General features: G+C 39.1%; 1 protein-coding gene across 6 annotated transcripts in view; it reads left to right on the forward strand.

Annotated features, from left to right (window-relative positions):
* The window catches only part of DOK7 (docking protein 7), a 57,979-nt gene that overhangs the window by 13,112 nt on the left and 22,250 nt on the right, over positions 1–22,617 (forward strand). For all 6 annotated transcript variants that reach the window (XM_040064812.2, XM_040064814.2, XM_040064811.2 and 3 more), the window contains 3 exons: positions 334–453; positions 8,046–8,153; positions 9,709–10,583. In XM_040064812.2, coding sequence (XP_039920746.1) covers positions 334–453; positions 8,046–8,153; positions 9,709–10,583 — 1,103 coding nt within the window. The remainder of the gene's footprint in view (positions 1–333; positions 454–8,045; positions 8,154–9,708; positions 10,584–22,617) is intronic.

Below are 22,617 nucleotides of genomic sequence, written 5' to 3' on the forward strand. Positions count from 1 at the left end.
TCTGCTTTCACATTCAGGGGGGATTGGAACTAGAGGATCCTTAAGGTCCCTTCCAACCCAAGCCATTCTGTTATTCTAGGACATTACTTTAACTGCCTAAATGTCATAAAATTAACATAAATTATTAGGCAGCTGTTGAATTTATATGTATGTTTGTGGTATAGAGTGTATGTGTGCTGACCTGAATTTTTTATTTCTTTTCCCAGGAGAATAACTTGTTGACTTCTTTTCATGGCTTTCGCTTAAAACTCTTTTGATTGCTATGTTATAAATAGCTTCAGCTAAATATATTTCTTGTATTTCCATACATATTTATGTTGTGCTTTCTTGCAGGGGCTGGTGTTTTTTTCCTCTCTTGCGCTGAAGGGGAGCAGATCAGCTTCCTGTTCGACTGCATCGTCCGCGGCATCTCGCCGACCAAAGGCCCTTTTGGTTTGCGTCCAGTGCTCCCAGGTTAATACAGGAAGTATAGAGTAACCAAGTGAAGTAGGAACTTGTCATGTCTCGCACCCGCTGCTGCTGGTGTAAGAACAGCCTGCAGACACCGCGGGTGTGCAGAGTGCAAAGTGGTTTTCATTCTGAAATGTCACCGTACAGATTTATAAGCTGGATGTACACAGTTTCCCCCTGCTGCTCTGTCTCATTTGTATTTCTGGTTATATTGCTAGCTCCAGCCCTCTCTTATTTAACAGTTCTAAAAGATGACAATTTGAATTGAAAGGAACCCTAACTTTTAGTTTTAAATGTAAACATTTAACTTGGATCCACGTCTACACTGCTATTTTGATAGTTTAATGGAAAACTAACTACTGGAGCATTTTGAGTTTATCCAAATAGCAATGTTCTAAGTCTTGTCAGCCTTAGAAAACTTTGTCAAGCCTCCACATGATGTTTAAGTTTTTCAACTTGAGCTTTTTTTATTATGTGAGGATTAAATTGCTTTTCCTATTTCATGGGAAATGCTGCATGTATTCAATATTCAAAGAGGAATTTGGACGGCATAATAATAAAGCCTATTGCCTTTTGATTTCAGCAGGTGAAATACAGTATTGAGTCAGAATGACTCTCAAACAGGACGAAAGTATAGAAATGAGATTGCAGAAAATTGCCTGTGATTTAGTGGTGGAATACAGTGGGAATAGGTTGCAAGAATGGTGAAGGATGAGCTGGAATTTGTGGAATACTAAGAGTTTGTGTAAGTGTTAGGCAGTTAATAAGTGTTCGACACGGTTTTATTGCTGTTATAATATTAAGATAATTGCAGGATGGAAATGTGATGGAAAAGATTAGATCTTTAGATTATTAGATTATGTGAAGCTTGTGAGAATAAATTATGAAAAATTAGTTACTAGTTAAAAAACTAGTAAATGCATTAAAGACAAGGCTCAGTTCATGTTGTCTTTCTCATGGTTGTAAGGCAGAAGTAAATTAAATAATCAAAAAGAATAGTACACAAAAAAAGTCATTCTTGTGTGATGATACATGTTTGCATTCAGTTAACTGGAGTGTTACAAAAAAGGAGCAAAGAGAAAAAAAACCCAACAACAGAAACACAAAAATCAGTGTTTATACTTAAAGCTTTGCTATTGAACACATTTTTCTGCATATATAAATCTCTGTGTGTGTGTGTATATACACACACACATACATACAAGCCCTAAAGCTCTCATGTAACAAAAATTTCTGTCGAGAAAAACTAAACCTACAAACAATTATTCTGTTGTATTTTTTTTTTTAAGTTATTATTTTAAATTTTAATTTTAGCACAATCATTGAAGATTTGTTTTTCAGGAACATGTAGGAGTAAATCTGCTTTCACATGTTAGTTATCACTTCTAGTGTTTGTGGGTTGTTGTGCCACATGCCACAATCTCATCCCTCCTTCAGAAGCTCTGACCTCACTGAGGTGCAAGAAGTGCATGTGGAACATCCTGGGGAGTATTTGGTGTTTTCTGTAAGAGAAGATCTTTTTCCTGAGGTCTTTTCATTTCTCTTTTGTGCTTAATGTACTTGCCATTGAAATCTCATCCACTTGATTTCATCTCATTTCCCTGGACAGGAGAAGTGTTTTGTCAAGAATTGTGCTCGTGTACTTGCAGACTCTTCTGCCTTTATTTATCCATGCTACCTTGAGCCCTCTAACTTTCATTCCTTTGTATTTTACCCTTGTCTCTTCCAGTCTGTTGTCCCTCCCTATGTACACATTCCTTGGGGAAAAAAAAAATGTTCTCCTTTATTTATTATCCCATGCAGAAGCTTGTAGAGGTCTGTTTAAGGCACATACACATGTACAGTTCTGGTGATTCATCCATAAACTAATTTTCCTCACCAAGTATGTTGTTACACAGAATGTACTGTATTGCTTGAAAAGGTCAAGTCTACCAGCTGCACACCACGTGTCAAGTATTGAAATTCACTCAACCTTTGAAAGCATCAACTTGTAAACAGATTAATTATCTGTACACCTCAGATAACTAGATCAAAACTTCCCAGAATGGGGATTCTACCAAAAAACCTCTTGTCTATGTAATTCATATTTACTGCAGTGCAGAATGCTACACAGCCTCAATTATACTTTATGTGTACAATATTCTGCTTTTGTGCAATTTAAAAGCTTTTAGAGAAACCTTCTCTTCGCAGTTTGCTACTTGAGTTTGGCGTGTTGCCTTTGAATGTACCTTTCCAACTTAAATGTGAAATATGCTTGAAGCGCTGTGGTATTTTCAAGCAAGAAAAACACACAAAGGGCAGATGTACAGAGAAAGAACGTAAAATGGTAAAAACAATCACAGTGACAGTGTTGGACACCAACACCCACAGCACCAATATAATCTACAGATGTTATGCAATCAGTGTAGTCTTTGTAGTAAAGATGAATGAGTGAAGTCAATTGCTTCATGTACAAACAGCTCAACAATATGGGCAAAAGGGGCCCATGAGCTATTTATGTGTTAGCATGAAATTAATAGGAGATGGTAGGGAATGGTTTGAAGAGCACTGTAAAATGACCAGTTTTCTTACTTGCCAGAGATGGTAGGGAATGGTTTGAAGAGCACTGTAAAATGACCAGTTTTCTTACTTGCCATAGTGATTCTTAAACAAAATGTAAAATAGCCACTATCCAAATAGAATTTTTAAACTGGGTGTGCAAGGGGTGTTTGCTTGACGACAATATTCACATATTCTTTTCAGGATTGTAGTTTTAAAAACTGTGCTTTATTTCCTTAAAAGCATGATGTTCTTATCACATGTATGTGTATGCTGTACATATTTTATGATGTCATCTATAAAATATGCAATGAAAATCCAGTGCAGTGGAACTCATAAACTTGACTTACCCTTGCAAGGTATTACAATCTGGTGTAATCTCTCAGCAGACCAGCTTTGAGCAGCAGGTAAGACAAGGGAAATCCTGAGATTCCCCTCCAACCTGATTTATTCTGTGATGTTTTGGAAATTAATCAAATTACTATTCTCATGATAAAAAAAAAAAAGTGTTTTGTGTACATCCAAAATAAATTGGAAAAGGAAAAGATCATTAGATATTTTATGTTTTATTACTTGTACTTATTTTGGGAGTCCAAAATTTTACCAAAATAGTCCTATTGATACCTTCATTAGCAGATTAGAGGTTTTGCTTTGTTAAGAGCTGCGTGATCAGGTCTCATAAAACCCCCTCAAAGACATAGAAGACAGGAATATGAAAGTCATGTAGGTATAGGTATCTGTAGATATTTTTAGGAAGTGTAGTATTTTAAATAAAGGACTCAAGTGAGTGATGGCTTTGGATGGTTTGTTTTCCCCAGCTGCTACTGTGGCTACTAGCACAGTCTCTTTTTTTCCTTAAAGAGATATTTAGAAAACAGTCCAGAGAATTTTACATTCTGTCTTGGCAGAAATCTAGATATGGACTTAGTAATGAATCACTGATTGCATGGTTTGTAATCTATACTTAATTGCATGCTTATTATTTGAGAAATGTTTGTTTATCAGGTGTGTGTTGGACTCATTTTTTTCACTAGCCAGATTCACATTGAATGCCAAACCTGAACAGAGCAGAGGCCCAAGAGCCCATCAGTGATCAGACCAGTACTCTCTATATCTGATTATGTGACAGTCTAGTCCTGCAGTCTGGAAAGACCCCGGGTGTAATGTTAATAGTCTGGATGTCTCTTTAAATTTTGGAAGCTTTTTCAGGCTTTGTGACTGACTGCAGAGTGTACAGTGCTGCTTGCTGAGGATCCACCTGATGCTCTTTGTTGGAGCTTGATACACCCTTGGACATTGCAAGACAGCTCTGTGGCTGCCTTATGCAGTATCTGTACCAAGTGGATCCCTCTCATACTTTTAGGACAACTTTTCATTCCTCCAGAAATCTTACAAGGTGTGGAGGTGTTAGCAAGAAGCTGAGGGTCCAGGCCTGATTTATAAATGTGCCTACAGTTATACAGGAAGAAGGAAAAGAGATCTTCAGCCTAGCTTATTTAATTTTGTTTAACAAAGTAATTAACCAATGTTGAATTTTAAAGGTGCGTGTACTCAATTAGGTAGCTGCTGACTGAGCTGGATACAATACATTTTTTCCTGACAGGTGCTTGTTGAACAACCCTGGAGCTTTGAATTACTGTGACACTTTATTCATATGTTACCAAAGTATTCAAAATCTCCCACGATGAGCAGCTGATGTGGCTTTAATGAATACCCACCAACGTAATGTAAAAATAAAATCTCCAGCAGAGGCATTTTTAGTCCAGCTAAATTTGATATAATCCTTCTCCTTTGCCCCAAAGCAGTGTTTAAGAAGAATTTGATGACTGCCTCATATAAGATTATTTTCCTCATAGCAAGGGATCCATGCTTGATTGGAAAATGATAAAATAAATAAATAATTAATTGAAGGACCTGAATGAATCACAGGACAGGATACATTTGTTAAGAGCTTGGGGAATGAAGGTACTAATTGTTCTTGGAGCTGCTTTCGGATATTGTGTGGGCAGAAGCTGTTGGAACTTCCTTGGACAGTTGTCCCAGTACCGGTCATGCTGCTTCTGTCCCCCTGAGTTACTAATGTGGTAAATTGACACACAGTTATTTAGGGATTGTGTATTGGGCATGCAAAAGGTAGAGGATGATGCCAACAAATCCAGCTTTGTAGCTTTATGGCCTAAAAGACTTATCAAAAAAAGGGTTATTACAGCAGCACTCATGGGAGGTCATAGGTTATGCACTGCAGTAAGGAGTGGTCCCTAAAAAATGGCTTCAGTCCATAGTCTGATCCTGTAATCAGGAAAACATCCTGATTACATCTTGGTCATTTGTAACCAAAAATACTGGAACAAGAATCTGTTACTTCTGGGGAATAGTATTGTATGTGTTTTCCATAGAAGTCTGGCTTATTAGCAGAGAAGATTAAAGATGAAACAAAGACTTGGGTAAGACTGACAGATAATTACCTAAAACTTAGACTCTGTGTATGTTTGTCAGGTTTTGAAGTTATTTCTCTAGGTGTTTCCTAGAACTTGCTGAGGAAGGTTCTTCTGTTCAATCTTCCACAAAACTGGGCAATGAGAGCTCGCAGCACATAACTATGAACACAATTTTATACACGTTTTATCCATAGGCAGTCCTTAAGGGGAAGTTTAACCAAAAAATTATCAGTTCTGTTGGACAGACAGTATGCCTAGAGGTTTCATGTTGTTGGGTGAAACCTGGTGTGTTCTGTAGCTGTGTAGCTGATAGGGAATTTGGCTTCTGGAAGCAATTGAACATGTGAAGTGCAAACTTTCTGACTTCAACTTCCCTCCTACCTCATCTTGTATTTTATTATAAGCCAATTTTACAAGATCAGTTGTTTGACCATTTTTTTTTTAAATATTTTTTTGCTGTCTGTGAGAGGGACATCGTTTACTTAAAAAACTAGTTGTGTAGGCACCCTAGTAATGCTCTGAAAATCTGCATTTCTAAAGTAGTCATATTCTCAGGAAAGTGAAATGACCTTTCCTACTGACAGTTCTTTGATGTGGGAAGGGTTAGTATCTGTGTGCATCTTGGTTTGACCAATTTGCTGATCTGTTATGACAAATTTATACTCAAAGTGCTAATAGAACATCTTTCTTGGACCTTTTTTGGACATTGGGCATTTAACTAGATACAATAGAGTAAGTGGAGCAGAGGACATTAAAAAATAGGCAGCAGCTTGTAACGCTGTATGCTACTGAGCAGATCCTTGTATGGACCTGCCTGGGTTGCACCATCGGTGCTGGTGGCCAAATGTTGTTTCCTTTGGCAGAGGTCCATATGGAAGCATTGGGGGTTTTGTTTGAGTAAGCAGTTCACAGGTTTGAACTAGTCAATGCCAAATGTGAACTGTCTTATATAAATAGGAATGGACACCTAACAAAATAATCCACATGGAACGTTCCTGTTTTCTGTTCTTAAGTCTGAAGTATGCCCAACACTGTGTGTGCTGGGAGACAGAGGTCACAGACCTTATTCCTTGTGGACATTGTTTCCTTGTCCCTGTTAGAACATCCTTGGGTTCCAGTGTATGTTGTTGTAGATGGATTGTGTATATCTTGTCTTTTCTGCTCGTCTTACCCAGATTGCAGACTGCCAAAGATGGAAACCTCCTTGACGTGGGAAAGAAACTTAGAAAGTTCAGCACTGTCATTTCTGTTCCTACTTAGGACAGGGTCAGAAAGTGAATATGGTTAGGGAGGAGAGATGTGGCAGTTTGTTTCTTGGGGCAGTTGATAATGTAGGGAGTTCCAATGGAGCTTCAGCTGACCTGGCAGTGTTTCTTCCGTGATAATGAGCTTGCTTTGACTGCTGTGTTGACAATGTCAAACCAAGTCTTTTAAAATTAAATGCCTGGGGTAAAAATGAAACTTTTTTGTCTTTCCAACTGGTTTTTGTCTTACTAACTCAATCACAGCAATGTATAGCCTTTTCCATCCTTTTTCCCCCTCTTACTAAATGATTCAGTGTTTTTATGGTGTGCTTCTACTGCCCAGCTGATCAGATACACAAGAGCAGCAGTTGTGAGGACGATAATTTTTTTTCGCTGTCATTAATTATTTTCCATGTGTATTAAAAAGAATTACTGAAGTTTCTGATGATGAACAAGTTAGCAGACCATATCCTCTGCAATTGCTGAACATGACACACTCATCAGTCCTTTTTGGAGGAAACCATAAGGTTTCTCTTTGGATGTTTATGATTACTTCCAACATCTGGTTTTACTGTTATGACTGCTGGAAATAGAATGTTTTAGAGGAAACTGGCCTTTTTTACTGATGAGACTTCTTCCACATTCTGTTTAACTTTTGGTCTTTCTACTTTATTTTGGAATATAATGAGCTGCCTTCAGTGAAATAATCTCAGCTGGAATGGCAAACTCACTAAAATGTATGGGGAAAATCCATGACAGTACATTTTGGAAGTGGTTGATATCATCCTAACTTGTCTTGTATTAAATATGAAGACAAAAAGCCACCAGATTGCTTATTTTATCTTTGACATCTCAACTTAATGACCTTCTGAACATCCAACTTGAAAGCGAAGTCTTTGTAAATAAATTATCTGGATTGCAAGATGTCAGTTTAATCATTGTGATTCTGACTTTATGATGTAGATTTGTAAATTTCTAGGATGAAAAATTTGGTCTTTCTGAATGTTAAAATTCCCAGTGAATCCAATGAATTCAGGACAGATTTCATGTGGGTCAAATTAGCTTTCAAGTCCTTTAGACTTACTGGATGCTAATTATTTCTGTAGCTATTGACTTTGGTGCCTTGCTCTTCAGTGTTCTGTCCCTGGTGGTAACTATTACAGACGTTGGGTATAATCTCTGAAAATCTTTGACACTTTTATTTTTAACTTACTGTGTAGCACATGTCCAGGATGTGCTTGAAGTCAGATTGTCCCATACCTTTTCCCAATCAACATTTCAAGCATAAGAATTTCTTTTTCACTTTCCTTCTTTTTTATTCATTTTCCATATTGCCTCCTTTATTTATTTATTTATTTTCTGTTTCTTTTTAAAGATCCAAGTACCAACCCAGCCTATTCAGAAGAAAGATTGGCTCATGAAGCTTTGCAGTTAGAAAAGCGCTTGAGCTTGCTTTCCCATACAAGTCGCCAGGGTGGTGGAGGTAAGAAATACCTTTAGTTAAATAAAAAATACATTATGTTCCTTCCTGCCCAGGCTTTAAAAGTTATATGGCCTGTGTTTATATAAGATGTGGAGCTTACAAGAAAAATAATACAGAAATGGTCAAGACATTAGATTTGTTATGTTTCTTCTGAGGCAGTTCTTTAACAGCATTGTCTGAAGTCCTTTGATGTTGATTGGGGATTTTCAACTCAGCAGACTGAGTTTTGAATCAAACACTATTAACTGAGGAAGACCATTTAGGATGCTGAGTCCTACTGAATTTCTGCATGTAAAACTTTAAAAGAACTGTCTGCATCAAATCTCATACCTAGCTAAGGTCTTAGTGCAGCCTGTGAGATGGACTCACTTGTATTGTTCACACATCAGGCTTACAGCAGATTTTTGCAGTGAGCTGTAGAACTCCTGTGCTTCCCTCTGCTATCTGTGCATGCTTTTTCTGGAGTTGTTAGTGTATTGCAGTAGAACTAGTGTCTAGCACTGGTTTTGTAAAAGGGCCTGTGCCCTGAACTGCCATTTGAACTGTTTAATAGCCGAAGTTAAGTCATCCAAACATCTGCTTTGCTCTTGACTCTAAAGCCTACAAGCCAAAAAAATGTCCCTGTGAAGATCCTCAGGAGTTTAATTTTGTGCTTATATACATGTCTGTGGTGGCTTTTGCCTAGACACTGCTGGGTAATGTGGTTTGTGACTGGATTCCAGTGAGACTTTCTGGGGTTTTTCTTAATTAACACATAACTACTAGACTTAACTGAATAGATAGAAAATAAATGAGATTGACAGAGAAACGTGCCTTTTTTTTTTTTTTAATTATTCCATTCCTCTGGTCAGAAATCATGCCCCAACTTCATATACAGTTTCTGCCTTTGCTTTCACATTGGTTTTATTAAGAAAGAAGAAAGTAACATTGTAGACTCTGTGTGTTACAAAAGAGTAGTTTTGTATTTGGTTGGTTTTGTATTTGTTTGTTTGTGTGATGTTTATGTTTTATCCTTGTACCCTTTCATGCCAATATTTAGTTTTTTTTCATTCATGTTCTGTCTTAAGTGGTAGTAATTACTTGTTAAAATGCCTTTCTTACAACTATCATTGAAGAAAACAATCTTGCAATATAGGCATAAATTAATCACAGAATATGTTTTTCTATATAGATATGTAAACATTTTTATAACAGTATTATTCCGTTTTTTATTTGTACAGTGATGTATGATTGTATTTTGGTACAGCAACCCATTTAACTATGTGAAAGTAAAGTATGTTTGAAAAGGGGAGAATTTGGTACATAAACTTCAAAAATTTAGCCTTGAATGCATTATGTTCCACAGTGTGGTAGGGTTATGGCAAGGTAACATACATTGCATTTTATTTTTCCTGCAGGGCTATGAGTTATTGCAGGAATTCTGGCTTTCTGACGGCAGCTCCACTTACAAAAAGCAGATGGAGTCTCGGGGCCCTTCCTGTTTGTGCATACTTGCCATGCTTGAGTCTGTTGATTGTGTTTTAAACATAGGTCGATGTGTTTCCTTCTTTTCTAGGAGACGATAGGAGTATTTCAAGCTCATCTTCGGATACCAGCCACTCGGATGTCAGTGTTGGGAGCAGGTTGACAGTGTGGCCTGAGCAGTCTTCAGCCAGCACCTCTCAGGAGAGCCATGGACTGGCAGCTGCAAAGGGCATTCACCTGGGAGAAGAAAAGACCCTTCCAGAAGGGGCACGTGGCACCACTAAACCCCCTCCGAAGGCCCTCCGATCCAGACAGCTGCAGGAAATAGGACGCCAGAGTTCTTCTGACAGTGGAATAGCTACTGGCAGTCACTCTTCCTACTCTGGGAGCTTCTCTTCCTATGCTGGGAGCTTAGACATTTGCCACAGTGATGAGTTTGGATCATTGCTGAGCTTGCCATTGAACTTTCCTTCAGATCAGAGTCTATGTACTTGTCCTCACAGTGAGTCCCAGAGAGGTGTGGGATCAGAGTATCAGGTTCCCAGCTCTCTCAGACATGTTTATGACGTACCCAGGAGTGTGTTACAGGCAGCTTCTAAAGAAGTGCAGCTGAAGAGTGCAGATTCCACGCTACCTAAGGACCAGGCCCTGCCTGCTCAAGGTGCCAGTGACCCAAAACTGCCACTACCACACTTGGAAGCACGGAGGGGACCTGAGCACAGCCAGCACAGAGGGAGGCCTTTATCTTTACTCACAGAAAGCAGCAAGGACTCAAGTGATGAGACATATGTGGATTTTGTTTCAAGGTGGTCAGACACAAAACCACAAGGACAGGTGTCAGACTCCAAAAGTAGTGAGCTGTCACCACCTGGTGGGGCCTCAGCTGACCCCTGTGACACATGTAGCCCCCACCTTGGGATGACAAGAGCTCTTTTTTCATCTTGTCCAATCTGTGGTGGACTAAAGGTAAATACCTAACACTGAGCGGATTCTAATGAACCTTAGTTAATACAGCATGATTAATTTAAAGTTATGTAAGTTGTAGGTAATAAGTAATATTGTTTCCTTTATACTCTGGACAGGTTTCTTCTGTTTTTTATGCTGAAGTGGAGAGGCTTAGCACATGGCTTCCTCAAAATCTGTACCTAGGAAACACTGAACAATATAGACCACAATCATTACTTTTAAATTGGCCAATTTTGGCTTTGGGTACATGTAAGTGGAAGAAAAAAGTTTCGCAGGCACTGGATTTGCCATATAATGGCAAGCAAGCATGAAAGACACTGACCTGTCTTGCTGCTGGTATTTACAAAGAAGGGAGGTCAAATAGTATGTGCAGCTCTTAAGGAGATCTGTGTGCATACTTTTATTTTATTGATATTTTCCTTTTCTTTGTGGCTGTAGTTTGGACATGCCTTGCACAAGAAGCCAGGTTAGACCCATTTCTCACTGGGGAAATACAAGATAGTCAAGTCAGCATGGCAGTCCAGTAATGTGACTGGCTAATGACAGGTACCTTAGAGCAGGTAAACAAGAACTCACTAGCAGTCTACAAACAGGGCGGTTTATTTGCAGGAAAATTTATTTTTGATCACCAGTCACATAAAGACTTAATACTTATATTATGGAGGTTCACTTGCCTTTCCAAACACATTTGCCGGTATCTGTTACTGAGACTTTGCTATTCTTATAAATTCTTTTTGGACCTGCTACATTCTTGTCTTTTTATGGCAGTAAGCTTTATACATTAATTATACACTGCATGAAGATGTATCTGATTTTATCCATGCTGGAGAAGATTTTTTTTTTTTTTTTTTTTGTGAATGTGTTTGCTAAACTAGAAGAAGATGCTTGTTTTAGTGTGCTGTTGAAAGGCTCGGAAGGTTAGAGGAAGCATTTAATTTAGGGAATGTGTGAAGCAAGGATTCAGCAAGAGAGACTTCTGCCTGAGGAATTGAACACTGCCATTGAAGTGTGTACATTTAATTAAATGCAAGATTACATAAGCCACTGCTATGAAAAGGGCTTGAATGCCTAGTTGGTGATGAAAGAAAAGTTAAAAGGTTATAAATTTGAGGGATTGTTTTCTTCTCATGCGGTGTTTCATGCATATGCATAATTGAGTGCCTTCACCTATTTGCGAACTAGAAATCTGTCTGCCTGGGCCCCTTGCACAGCCCCATTGTGGTACACCCTATCACAGCACCTTGGATATTACTGTGTCACATGCCTGAAGCATTTGGCAGGTATGGGGGCCCTCGTGGGACAAGTTTTCTAAGACCGTGGTCAGTAGGATCAGTGATCTTTGAACGCCATCCTTGCCAGCCCCTTGCACCACGGGCCTTCACGAGCCCTCTAGCCTAATTCTGGAAGTGTGGAATTCTGCAGGCAGTGGGGTACACAGCCATGTATCTCCTGTTGGCTCCCTGTGGCCGCTCCCTGTATTTAGGGAGAATTTGGGAAAAATGACCAAGATTGATTTCTGGAAGGGCTCTGCTTTGGCGTTAGGAAGCTCTAAGGTGGCTTTGTTATAGGCAGGGAGGAAGGAAGTAATTGAGGTACAATTAGCTCACATGGTAGCTAGATGTTTCTGGGTGATCTGAATTGCTGGTTTAGATGTGAATTTATCAGATCTTACCCTGGGTATCTGTGGCAGATGGGAAGCTGAAAGTGAGTATTCCACTGGATATCTTCAAAATAGTTAACAACCGAATTATGTCATTACAACAGCCTGTTGACCCCAATGACATAAATACCCTCAAGTGCTACCAGGTTTAACAGTGTTTCTAGCTGCCCTAATAAGATAAGTTGGCAATAATTCAGATATTGTCTATACTTAAACAAATTCAGTGATAAACACTGGTGCAACCTTCTTACTAACTTTTGTTTTAGCATGAGATATGCACATCTGCTATTTTTTTTAAGAACCCATTTATAAGCAGTCACGAAAGAAGTCTCATTAAATGGAATGATTCATGGGTTTTTACTTTTGAAAGAAAAAATAACCCTTTGATGCACTCTCTTGAACTGTTGAGAATGAGTTGTTTTAGCAATATTTAATGGACGCTATCTTTGGCTTTTCTCCTCATGAGTACAGTGGATGTACAAATCCATAGGCTGTGAGGAAGAAATAATTATTACTCCTTGTACTTTGAACAGAATATATTTAAGTTAGGGCCAGGAAAAGTTGATTTATGGATTGATGAAAACACCAGGTTTTCATGTTTATTCAAATTCATCTTCAAAAAGCCTTAATGTGACGGTGTTTGGAGTTCCTTTGCAATTTTGAGTTAAGCTGTTAATTAAATTGTGTTAATGGCTTTTAAATGTCTACTATTTAAAGTGACCCAAGTAGAGGAAAGTCTGCAACAGTAATTAAGGCTATAAGCATTTGTTTGTTTTGTGCCCTGGATGTAAACTTTGGCAAATGGAGGTTAGGTTTGGGCATGTTGTGTGTGCATGTTGGAGTTCAGCATGTGGAGAGTTGGAGAGAAGTTGCAGGATGAAGATGTGCATATGTGGAGGGCGTGGTGGGGATCCTGACTGGGATTGACTTAAGAACCACCTGCTCCTCTAATGACAAGGATGATGATGATGAAAACAGGGAGAACAGACCCTAGGAAGCTGCCAAGGCTCAAAGAGAAAACAGGGCAAGGAAGTCTTTCTGTCACTCTGCATGAAAAATAGAGCCAGAATGAAAAGAGTTATTAAATATTGCTTCTATTATTTGTATATTGTATTTCATATTAGACATCAGGGACTAAGAAGCAAGTGTGCAGGGTGATTTGCTTTGTGTTGTACATAATTGTGCTGTGCTCAAGATGTCCTTTACAGACTTCCCAAGGTGTGCCTTTGCTATGTAATTTGACCTAGTTGATTTCAGTGCTGTAGATGATTGCAGAGGTGAATTCATTGTCTATTCTAAGTATAATTTAAGCTCAGAATTGATTGTTACAATTTCTGAGTAAGCTGTAGAGATTTATTATTAGACTTTACTTATTACATTTTTAACTGCTTAACTAATACTAATTTGATGAATAGACTTTCATTGTATGCTTGTTGCTCTGTAACTTCCTTTGATGCTATAGTTTGAGAAATGTCAACTTTTTTTTATAGGGTGTTCTTTCTTTTTTTTACACCACCATTGTTTGTAAATTTTCGTAGCAGTCTGAAAAATAAAATTATTTTCCAACTGGTTTTGTCCTTTTCCATCTGACAAGTTCTGGGGTTTGTTTTGCTTTGCTTTTTGCCCCCTGACCTTCTTCTTCTTGCAAGTTGAATTAATATGGAGTGTTTATGGCTGTCTCTTCATGCTACTTAGTCTTATACTCAAATCACTGTTGACAGCTCCAAATGTGCCTATTAGTAGAAATTACATTTATGTATGTCTAGCTCATGCTAAACTCATATTTATGTCAGTGGGAGTTCTTATTTGTGTAGAAATATAGTCATGGGTACTGCTTTGGTAGTTAACTTGCCATGATAGAGGGGAAAAGAAGCTGTCAGTTTGTGTGTGGCTGTTGTCATCAATCTCTATTGGTATTCAGCCACCTACTTAAGCTGATGATTTTAAAATACCAAGACCTCCTTGGGGACAATATGGTCCCAAATTAGGAGCTGATCTACCCAAATTATCTGTGAGGTACTTGTATAATTCCTGCTACCCCAGTGACTCTGTGCCTCAAACTTTGAATCTCCCAGTATATCTGTAGTAAGTGGAAATACAGAAGTGTTGTGGTTTTGTGAATCCAGCAGGATCCACAGTTCTGAGGGGCTGAGAGCCCTTCCCTGCACAATGTAGGAAGAACTGCCTTGGGGGCACGTGGATCTCAGTTTAAGTGAGGAGTTGGTTTGGCTAGGTGATAGGATATTTAACTCTTTTAGTCTGTCCTGTAGAAGCTGCTTTGCTTTGCATTACAACTCCGCAGGAAGGCATGTGCATGCCTTACTGTCGTCCTTGAGCAGGCTCTTTACTGCTGTGTTTGATGGGGCAGCACCAGGCCCCCCTTTCAGAGCTGGTTAACCACCTGCAGCCTTGGGTGACTGCAGAGGCTCTGGAGTCTCTGGAGAAACTGAATATCTGTGTGTCCCTCGTGTATTGTAGACCAGGGAGAGAGACTAAGCCGAGGGAGAAGCACAGCTGATAGGACTTCAGGCAGAGAAGGGGCTTGAACTCTAGAGCATCCTGCGCTGAGGTCTCTTGCTGTCTTGCCTGGACTAATTTCACCAGGGTCATGAGCAGCCTGTCACTGGGTTGGCAATATAGCCTTAGCCTTCCGAATGCTGTACAAAACCATTATCCCTAGAGTTAGCTGGTGTTTCTCCTTTCATTGTAGATGCTGTTTTGAACGTGGTGAAAGAGAAGGCCTGTAAGGTGTTAACTTGCGTAGTGAAATCTGAGAAATGGCAGCTGCATGACTACATGGCCGTATCTGTGTGACTGAGAATGTTTTATTTTTTTTGGCTTTTAATCAAGTACTTTTCTAATGTAGTACTAAAACAGATACTAAGGAAATCACAATGTACTTTTAACTACAGCCTTAATTTAGCTATTTTTTTTCCTGTTGGGAGTCATTACCTCTTTCCCCAGGAGACTGAAAACCTAATGTGTTTATCTTGAACTGTGTTTATTTCCATGCTTTCTCTGAGAATGTAGGAACATGATTATTTGTAATTGCACATCTTTTGCATCTCTTTTCAAAGACTTTTTTTTACAGTATTGATGTGTGGTGCTGTAACATTTTATGCTTCCTCCCACCTTTAAAAAAGCTAGTAAGCTGTTTAAATTCTCAGCTGAGAAGGATGCATTTGTCATCTTCTACAGCATTGTTGCTGCTTGTATTTCTGCTCTGATCTCAGAGCTCTGGGCAGTTGGGCAACACGCTGTCAGAACTAAAACAGGGAAAGCTTGCACCTCAGAGGAACCTGGAAGTCAGTTGTCATTGTTGACCTGAATGATGTGTTTTTGAGGTTTCTGTATCAGGGTCTTGCTGACTTTTTGCATGAATTATAAAACTTGCTTTTGTGTTCTTTCAAGATTTAAATTGCAGTTGTTTTTGCATGACTCCTGACTGTGATACATGAACCAGCAGTGATGTGCATCTCCCAGCACATCACCACAAATAAGGTGTCTGCACTGGACAATGATTTGGCCATCTGGCATTTTACTTACATTATTGTAAGTCATAGTAAAAGGCTCTGAAGGCTCTGAAATTTTTACAATAAAGTAGTGTTGTTCTTCAGACTTTTCAGAGATTCAAAAGCATGTTAAAGCCCACCAATTTTCCCACAGCATCTTTCTGAAGTAGAAGAAACCCATGATCCTGACAATGAAATGCAGTCATTTCTGGAGCTGGTTATGCTGACAAAAGCATCCAGTGCTGTGCAGATCAAAGATGAGCAAAAGTATGTTCTCCAGTTGAAGCTGACAGAGAAAAGGGGCATAAAATGGGTGGATGTAGTGTTAGCCTTAGAGCTACATTTGTTTTGTTGTCCTCTTTGCAGTTCTGGCCAGGAGCCCAAGTCTATAGTAGAGATGATCTCCATCCTCTTGATCTCATCTCTCATCCAGCTTTGCTTATGCACTGTGTAGAGATATTGGTTAATGTCAGCTTACAGGAAAGGAGGATTTTTTTTTCTTCCCAGTTCCCCAGTTAACTTGTACAGTATTGTAATACTTCTTGGCAGCAGGCTTCACTCCCAAGTGATCAAGAAGAGATCCAGCTTCCTTTTCCACCGCTGTTGCTGGTAAGAGCTCATTAGCTCTTCCAAAGGTGTGCATGGAGGAGGTCAAGGGGTAGGAATTTGGATTTGAGATATCACAGTAACACATGAGACATGCCAACCATATCAGAGCAGTGCAGATCTGACTTGCCTTCAGCCCTGTAGGAGGTTACCTTCCTTTTTATCTAAAAAACTCTACCCAAGGTACTCTCCATCTATTGTGAAAGAATCCTCACAAGTTTTGTGCAAATAAGGGTTTTAATCTAAATTCGGAATTACAAGAGTGGCCCTTCTTGGGATCTGTCACTAAGGGGAATAGAGAGTCTGTAATGGGAAAAGAAGTGCCTGCCACAGAAGCACTGGTAAGTGAAATGAAAACAATGTCAAGAGAAGAGACCATCTGTCCTTACACGAGGGAATGCAGATAATGTAACTCAGCAGAATCCTTTCTTCTGTACCGAACACAAGTGTTGCTGGATTGCTTTTCTGTCCGAGAGACTTGGAGATACTGATAAACCACAGTGTTCACCTTCTATCCCCATCACAATGAACAAATGGGAAAATTGGCTTTTTCCTCCAGATACAATCAAGCTGGGTAATAGCTTTTATTATTACTAATACCAATGGCTACTTTTTCCTCTGTTGGGAGCAGTAGCTTTTCTGAAGAGAGAGAAAGAAATGCTTTGAAGGAGGAGTCATCTGACAATAAAAGCCGGAAAAATTATTCCCTTTGGAATGTAGGGTTTGTGGGGTTTCTGGTTTTGATCCAGCTGTAAAGGAGACTCTTCAGATTGCTTGGAATGTGGCCAAAATGAGAAAATGTAAAGCTTTTTTTTTCTTTTCTTTTTTTTTTTTTTTCCCCTCTATTCCCCACCCCCCCTCCACCTTAAACAGAAATCCATTTATTTCTGGAAAAAATTAACAGAATCCTACAAAGTGTTAGCAGACACTTTCTATGTTCATTTTCTAAAAGGGAGAAATTAAAATTTACCTGCAGAGGAAGGAATTACCAAAAGATATAAGGAAAGCATAGATGAAATGGAGCTGAACTCAGGGGAAGTGAATAACTGCAGTAGCAGCCCTGGATTAAGATTCCCAGGTTTCGTTCCCATATGGTTTCTCTCCTTCTGGAAGATCATAAAGTTACTTTAAAAGACCTCAATTCCTTGACTTTCATTTCTGAAAAATGTTTGTAATGTCTTCCAACATTTCTATTTTTAAGGTTGTACATTAAAATGACAATGCAGGAAATATTTTGTTTTGATTAACAGTCAGTGATATCAAAGTAATTGCATGGCTCAGAAGGAATTGGTGAGTGTCAGTAGGATAGCAATCACTTAGATGGGATGTCTGGAGGGCTGACAGCAGCTTACTCTGAGTAGATGAGAGGACTCGGAATAGATGCTCAGTAGGGGTGTGACCTTTCCAACCAACCTTTTTTGACAGAGCCACTTAAAACTGGAAGTATGCAAATTAGAAGGGTGAAATGTGTTCCAAAAACATTATACAAACTGTGCTTAGGCTTGTCCACAACTCAGGACAAGACTTAGAAGTGGAACAAGTTTTGGTAATTCAAGAATCCCAATATGCTTATTACTTCAAGTTATCCATAGAAATACTTTCAGTCTGGCTGATAATATGACAGCAGAATTACAATGAGTTGCAATTACTTGTAATCAGATTATATCTGAAGGTATTGGTTGCGTTGTGGTGTAGGTAAATCCTTACTGTTTGTAATATTTGACCCTCAAGTTGCATTACTTTAGTCACAAAGAGCAAATAATTTTTCCAGCTATTATGTTTGTGAAATGAAATAATATGGTAACAACATCTTCCTATGGGTAATGCAGTTTTGGCATTTGTTAGCATGAAAATATGTGGCAATGAATCTACTGAATAGAAAATGGTTTATTACCTGCTCCCTTGAACCTGCTCCATGGTTTCATTATACTAAAACCAATTTGAGGAATGAATCACTGAAATATATTTATATGTTAAGAACTGCATGAATGCTTCCCATAGGCAGAGAAGGTAGTAAATGTGCATAAGACATTCTGATACAAAAATGCCTACCAGTTTTCAGGATGGACTGCTTTTAAAGTTCCTTGAGATTTTATGTATTGCTTTATTATGCAGAGTTCTGAATTCTTCTGCTGAAATGCCAGGGAACTTGTCTAGAGGAGAAAGGAGAGGGAATTCTTTAAAAGCCCATAAGGAAGATTAGATTGTCAGATTTACCTCTCATGCAATTGTACAGTTCTGACCAAAATGTCCCTCTGAGTTCAGCAGAAGTCTTGTGCAGAATTCAGCTCCTTTCCTCTGACACTCCTAGGATCAAGGGCCCTGAAATCAGTGTAGCTAAAATTCACTTCATTAGAGATTGGGGCTGCATGTGAATTAAAATAAATAAGATGGATCTTTGACATTTGAAACAGGCAAATTTCAAACCCTGTCCCATAATAGAAGAGTGGAATAGACTGCTTTGGACCTCAGGGAATACAGAAAGAATCCATACTGAAATCTGGTGTGCTTGCTTTGCCTGGCTTAGTGCTGAATGCATTTGACAACCGTGCCTACTATGCTGTAAAGGTGCTTGTCTACAGCAGACAGAATCCTGGCAGGAGTTTGTGATGGCAAAGTGATATTTTGGGCACTGTCTCACTTTATAAACAGTGAGACTTTATAAACTCTCACTTTATAAACAGAGGTAAGAAGCTTGAGATTTGGACTGATGCAGAGATTTTGTGTTAGGGTTTTCTTGTGACCAGCTTACCTCACTCTATCTGTGATATTTGTATTTGCTTCCCAAGGCTGTTGGCTGATGGGATGGTGTTTCTACAGGAATTTGGATCTTGAAAATTCTGTCCAAGTGCTAAAGATTATATTAAATGCAATGTTGTACACATGGCAGTGAAAGAGACAGAAAGTTTGTTTGCCTTTTAAGAGAACTGTGGACTGAAAAGGAAGTCACTAATGAGGAAAAAAAATCACCCTGCCAGGATGAAGCAGCTGCTCCAAAATTTTTGTTTTAAAATGGTGGCAAGTCTATCACTAATTTTTATAATTTCAGCACATAGTTGAAAACTGTTTTCTATTTAATGAAAGACCACAAAGCAGTGGCACTGAACAAGTTATAGCAAGAGAAAATTTTTGTGTGTGTGAAATTGAGCTTGAAGAATGGTATCTTTCAAGAACTGCAGTTACCGGAAAAAAAGTTATGAGTGTGGGAGCCCTTACACACAGTTGATTCAGAAAATCTGAGACTGAGGACATGGCAGTTGGAGATCAGTTCTTTCTAATAATGGGATTAGCCTGAGGGCTGAGCCATTTCTTAGCATTTAGAAAGGAGCAAGGTATCAAGAATATGCTTGAGGATATGCCTGAATTTCAAGAGAGGGAAAAACTATACAGGTATTATGTTTTCTTAATGTATTCTTTTCTAAAATCCATATGGGGAGGCGTATTGCATAAAATCTAATTTTGCAAATTTTTTTGGATGCAATGACTTTTTTTTTAACCCCCATTTCTCTATTAGATCAAGAACCATTTTGCCCAAACAGGGATTAGGTAAGACTGAGCTCTTCCTCAGTAAAAGGTGTGAGAGCAGGTGACTGCAGGGAGCTTCTGGAGCAATGTTTTTGGTAGCCAGTTGACCCAATTGAGTTCCCTTGGTTCTGGCTAAACTTAGCTATGAAATATAGGAACTCCGGGTGAGAACCAAGGTGGCATAGTGAAACCTCAGTTACTTCACCTGGCCAACAGAGTTAATCCTTTTGAAAGTGTGAAAAAAGCTCTTTGTACCTGCTGCACACAAACTTTTCTGTTCCATTCCTGAATGACACTGCAGAGGGAAGTACTTCCTTGCATTCTGGACATCCCTGCTAGTACAACAACATTTTTTTGCCTTGAAAAACTATCTTACTTCAGCTAGTGATTCAACATGTGAGTTTAGGACAGAAGTGTAAGGAAAACTGTTATGTGGGGCTACTGTTGTTTTTCTGTCCCCTCTGGTTCAGATCCAGGGAAATTTGATGCATCAATATAACAACGCAAAATCTGTGTGTGTATGTCAAAGTTAGACTGAACTTTCCTGGGTGGCATGAGAATGTTAAGGTCAAAATAAGTGTGATTAATATGATAAATGAAAGCCAGGATGGGGTGAGTGAATGCTACTCATATACAGGGCTTCTAGGCTGCAGTAAAATGCCTTTACTACATGCAAGCTCTGCTTGTATGTCTTCCTTGGAGTTATCTTTTAAGTCTTTCTGCAGTTTTTTCCTGAAAACAGGGAAGATGAAAGAAAGCAGACCTTGGGACTTTCTCTGCAGATGTTCAATCCCACACAACCAAAGTGTAGATGGAAAAGGGGCCTTAAAGTGGACTTTGTGCTCCTAAGTCTTGTCACATGAGGATATTGGGCTATTGGCAGGATAAAGTGCAGCAGCCAGCTGTCAGTCAACTAAAATGACTGTTTCAACAGCTGGGAATCAGTGGGACATGAACTCTGGCTGTGTTCCCTCTCCCCTAGCCACATCCTCTGCAGTAGTCTGGATTCTGTGGAATCCTCTGCTAATTCAATGCTGATTGGAAGCAATTTTGGATGTACTAGAAATCTGAGCCTGGAAAATATTAAGGAAATATAAACCTTTTCCAGGTCTGGGTAATTGGAAGGACAGAGAAGTGCTAAGTGGGCTGGAGCAGGGCTAGTAACTGTATGCTTGGATCCCCTGTAGCACAAGGAAAACATTTCCAGATGAAATTTGCCGATTCATCTCATTCCTGGAGACGCAAAGTCAAGCAGAACACACGTGCTATAGAGATAACTACACTAGGATGCTTTGGGAAAAAAATATAGATATAATTGTGCCTAATAATTTATTGCACTGCTCTCTGATATAGAAGAAGCTCCCATGCATAGTTAAGTATCTGTATCCTTTGAAGCTGTGCAGCTTAATTATAGTTTCATTACTTTTGACAAACTATAATTTTAGTGATGGGCTCGAGATAAAGAAAAACACTTGTCTTAATTTTACTATTTTGAGATTTTACTCCCTTATTTGTCCTTCTACTTCCATCCACTTCTTTCTACTGATGATCACTGTTAATAATTTTCATCTTAATAATAATCATCTTGTTAATAATTTTTCTGGAAGAAGTTGACTAACTATAGCTATAAATGTGAGGTTGAAAAAGGAGGAAAATGAATTTGAGGAGAGTATTGCTAGGCTTTCATTTTTATTCTTCATAGGCCCATAATTAAGCCCACTCTAGTTCTCCCTCTGCAGAACAGGATGCACAGGTTACAACAAGGATTCTTTCCTCTGTGTCTTTATGTGGAATGGGCTGGAAGGAAGGAATCAAGTAACTCGTGTAATGTAAATTGGCATACCTCCATCAGCTACAAGATAGGCACAAGTGTATTTTTAGTGCCAGCAGAAGCTAAGCTCCCACTGTGGAGCAACAGTCCTTGGGGAAGTAGAGGAAGAAAAAGACTCTTCTTAGGGATTTCCCCAGGTGAATGTTTCAAAATGATAATTAAAGCTTAACAAAAACTTTCTCCATCTCTAAGAACCCACAGAGGAGGGTTTAATTTGTCTCTAAGATCTGAGATTTCTCTTTGCCAGGTTTTGAAATGTTTTCATTTAAGTCCTTCTCTATTTACTGTCTGTCACTGCAGCTGTAGAGCTGTAGTTAAACTCTTTATTTGCAAAAAAAGGATCCTTTTTCTCCATGAATAGCTGACTTGGATTTTAAACCTTGTTGCAAGCAGAAAACTTGGGTAAAAGGGATGCCTCATGCACTTTTGTGTGTAAATTTCCCATAAAATGCTGCCGTGCTTACCACAAGAGCAAGGCCACCTGAATCCCTTTGTGAGGACGTGTGTCCATAGGTCCGTATGTCAATAAGGTCCTTCTTGTTTATTTTTAGCCTCTCCAAGCTTCCTGCTCCATAAGGACTTCTGTACTGACTTTGCCTATCTCGAAATGGGTTAATGCTCTGACTCAGAACTCTGTGGTTTCTCTTGGGCTGTGCTGTTTGGAGAAAATGTACAGCAGTACTTCCCATTGGTCAGGTTTTCACAGCTGTTTCTGCGGTTCTGAGATGCTCAGCGAGGGCACCGTCAGTCTTGTGAACTTTAAAAATGCAAAGGGGGTGGATCATGTGAGGGGTTGCATCTTGCACCTTGTCTCTCCTGTTTGTGCTATGTGCTGAGCAAGAAGAATGAGCTGAGAGCCACGCAGTGATTATTTGCACAGTGGCCAAATCTGCTGGCTTT

Source organism: Hirundo rustica, chromosome 5 (assembly GCF_015227805.2).
Source record: "Hirundo rustica isolate bHirRus1 chromosome 5, bHirRus1.pri.v3, whole genome shotgun sequence".
Lineage (NCBI taxonomy): Eukaryota > Metazoa > Chordata > Aves > Passeriformes > Hirundinidae > Hirundo > Hirundo rustica.